At 41.9% G+C, this 2,717-nt stretch overlaps 1 protein-coding gene across 1 annotated transcript in view; it reads left to right on the top strand.

Moving 5' to 3' along the window:
- Positions 1-2,717, top strand: part of SPATA6L (spermatogenesis associated 6-like) — a 41,707-nt gene that overhangs the window by 31,438 nt on the left and 7,552 nt on the right. The window contains exon 5 of the mRNA XM_004677637.2: positions 952-1,054. Coding sequence (XP_004677694.1) covers positions 952-1,054 — 103 coding nt within the window. The remainder of the gene's footprint in view (positions 1-951; positions 1,055-2,717) is intronic.

Raw genomic sequence — 2,717 nt, 5'->3', positions numbered from 1 at the left:
TCAGCATGAGTTCGATCGCTGCCTGCCCCGGAGGTGACCACATGGCATGGCAGACTTCTCCTGACCCGCCCACTGCTCCCCTCAGCAGTGTACTTTGTCGATCTGCCTGTTTTTCTCCCCACTCTGTCTCTGGTGAAGCCTCTCGCTGTCCCTGAGCCTCTGGCCTGTACCCCAGTTCTGTATGAACAAATAAATAAAAAAAATCTTAAAAAAAAATTTAGATGTGTGAAGATTAAAATTCTAGTCAGTATATTTCTAAAATAGAATGAATAGTGATATTTGTTTTATTGAAATTTAAAAGAACAATAAAAAATAAAATTAACGAGATAAAAAACAAAATCTAGCAACTCTATGTCATAAATGCTCTAGAAGTATCCTTAATTATTTTGACCTGTTTGCAAATCATGTCCAATTTTTCTTTAGGAAAATGTGATCACTTTAAGTAACATACTAGTCATCACTATGTTTTCTTTTCTGAAGAATATGGGCTTTGAGAAGGAAATGTGGAAGTCTAAAGTGTCACTTTGTGATAATCCCTTCTCTTCAAGGAAAATTCTACCTGGGCCAACACTAATCATACTGTTAGGAACTTGGAATCCTATTTTAAAAGATTGTGAAATAAATTCACCTGTTATTCACTGAGGTGTATCCTTACCAGTGATTAGAATATAATTTGTGCTCAACTTAAGTTCATTACACTAACATTTAGCTAACATCTTCATGTTCTAGCCTCACTGAAGATAGAGTCAGGTTACCCTAGTGGGTATAACATTTAAATTACTGTTGGGTATAATATTTAAAATACTTGGAGGCTGTGATTCAATTTGCTTCCATCTTTCTCTTTTCTTACCTGTTTGATGCATGATAAGGGGGAGATAGGCATTGCAAGTAATAAGGAGAGGGTAATTTGCAAAAGAAGATTCAAGTCCTATTTATTTCCTTTCCTTTTAGGTGGACAGTGCAAACCCCTTTGGTGAGAATATTTCAGACTATCATTCCCGGAAGTCTAGAAGAAAATCTAATTTTTCAGACTTTCCATATCTGATGAAAAGAGGTACTTGAGTCTTTTGTCACTCTTACATGTTTCTCTATGGGAAAATGAATGCTTTCTCCTTGTAAATCTTGCATTCTGAGGAGTCAGAAATTACTTAGGAAATTTGGGGCCTAATTCTCTAGTCCCCTGCAGCCACGGAGTTAACGTGATTGCCATTCTTTTAATTGCTGGTGGGACTAGACCTACACCATCCTTGACACAAGGTTTCCTATCTTAGGTTTTCACATTTCTGCTTTTAAGGGACTGTACAGTCTCTTAAGGTAAATCAAATCAGTGTCCTTGAAATATTGTGTCTGTTCAGACAGTAGTCAGCCAAGGACAGAATACAGGGTTTGAAGCAGAAAGTATTTCAACACCTCTGACATCTAAGTCCTTTGTATTGAAAATCACCCATGTATCCTATAAAAGCAGCACTGCCTTTCTCTTGCTTCCTCTTACTGAGATATCAAGCAACAGTAAACATCCTTTACCTGGGAGGACAAGTTGTGTTACAGGATAGCCCAGAGTGGACGGGGCCGCTTGTCTGTGGGGCCTCACCCACGCGCTCACAATTCGGTTATACTGCAGGTACACACAAAGGGTCAATAACGGGTTTATTTACAAAAGGGGGAAGGAATAGGAAACAACCCAGGGAAAGAGAGCGGGATACAAAGTAACTGGAATACCTTATGGCTAGGCTGACTGAACACACTGAGTCACGCAGTCTGGAGAGCTGTTTCCCGGAGCGAGAGAGTGAGAGATGCAATCGAGCCCTATTTATCCCCCAAGTGTCCCAGAATTCCTGCTAGCTCTGCCCTTGGGTCCTCGCAGTTCTCTCCCTGGTACTGCTGGGAGTTGTAGTTTCCAATCACTGGAGTAGGGGATAGTGTCCAGAAAGCTGGAGTAGGGGTGGAGTCCAAAGACTCTGCAGAGTTCCTTTAGGACATCCTTCCCCTTAACAGTTGGACTTACTACTCTTTAATTACAATGTAATTCATTTATCACAGTGATCTCAGCCTTTGTCTTTTTTTAATCCTGACAGGTGAAGAATGTGTATAGGTTTTTGTTATACCTACATTTAGAGAAGATGCTCAGATTTCTGGGCTAAGATTCTTGGATTCCCTGTAGATTTGGAGTCAGACCTTTGCTTAGGTCACCTGCCAGCTCATTCACCCAGGCTTAAGGTAGAATAAAGCAGTGCCTCTCACACTTCACTATGCATCTAAATCACTTGGAGATTAAGCTGCAAATTCTAATTCAGGAGGACTGGGTGTGGCTTGGAGTCCTTTTTTCTAACAAGCTTCCAGGTGAGGTGGATGTTGCTGGTCCTTGCACTGCACTTTGAGAAGCAAGGGAACAAAGCCAAGCTCCCTGTGAAAGAGTGTCCAGAGTAAGGGGCTAATAAGCCACAGGACAGGTTTGTGATGATAGCTGGAAAAGGCTTTGGCGTTTTCAATTCTCTGCTCACTGGGAGTGGGGAGAAGAGGTCTTCTGGGACAAGATGGACACACACATATGTGCATGCTCAGAAGGTCTGACAATTACCAGGCTTTCAAAATTCCTTTTACTGTCTTTCTCTTCCTACCTTCAAGTAAGCAAGGGGGGAATCAGCAGTCCAGGAAAAGCTCCTTAACACTGCCTAAGCCCCTGACACACAGGGGTGGGGGATGGCAGTGGGGGGGGG

Source organism: Condylura cristata, unplaced genomic scaffold (genome assembly GCF_000260355.1).
Source record: "Condylura cristata isolate star-nosed mole 26May11 unplaced genomic scaffold, ConCri1.0 scaffold00006, whole genome shotgun sequence".
Classification (NCBI taxonomy): Eukaryota; Metazoa; Chordata; class Mammalia; order Eulipotyphla; family Talpidae; genus Condylura; species Condylura cristata.
Note: the sequence above shows the minus strand (reverse complement) of the source record. Positions and strands in the feature narration are given on the sequence as shown.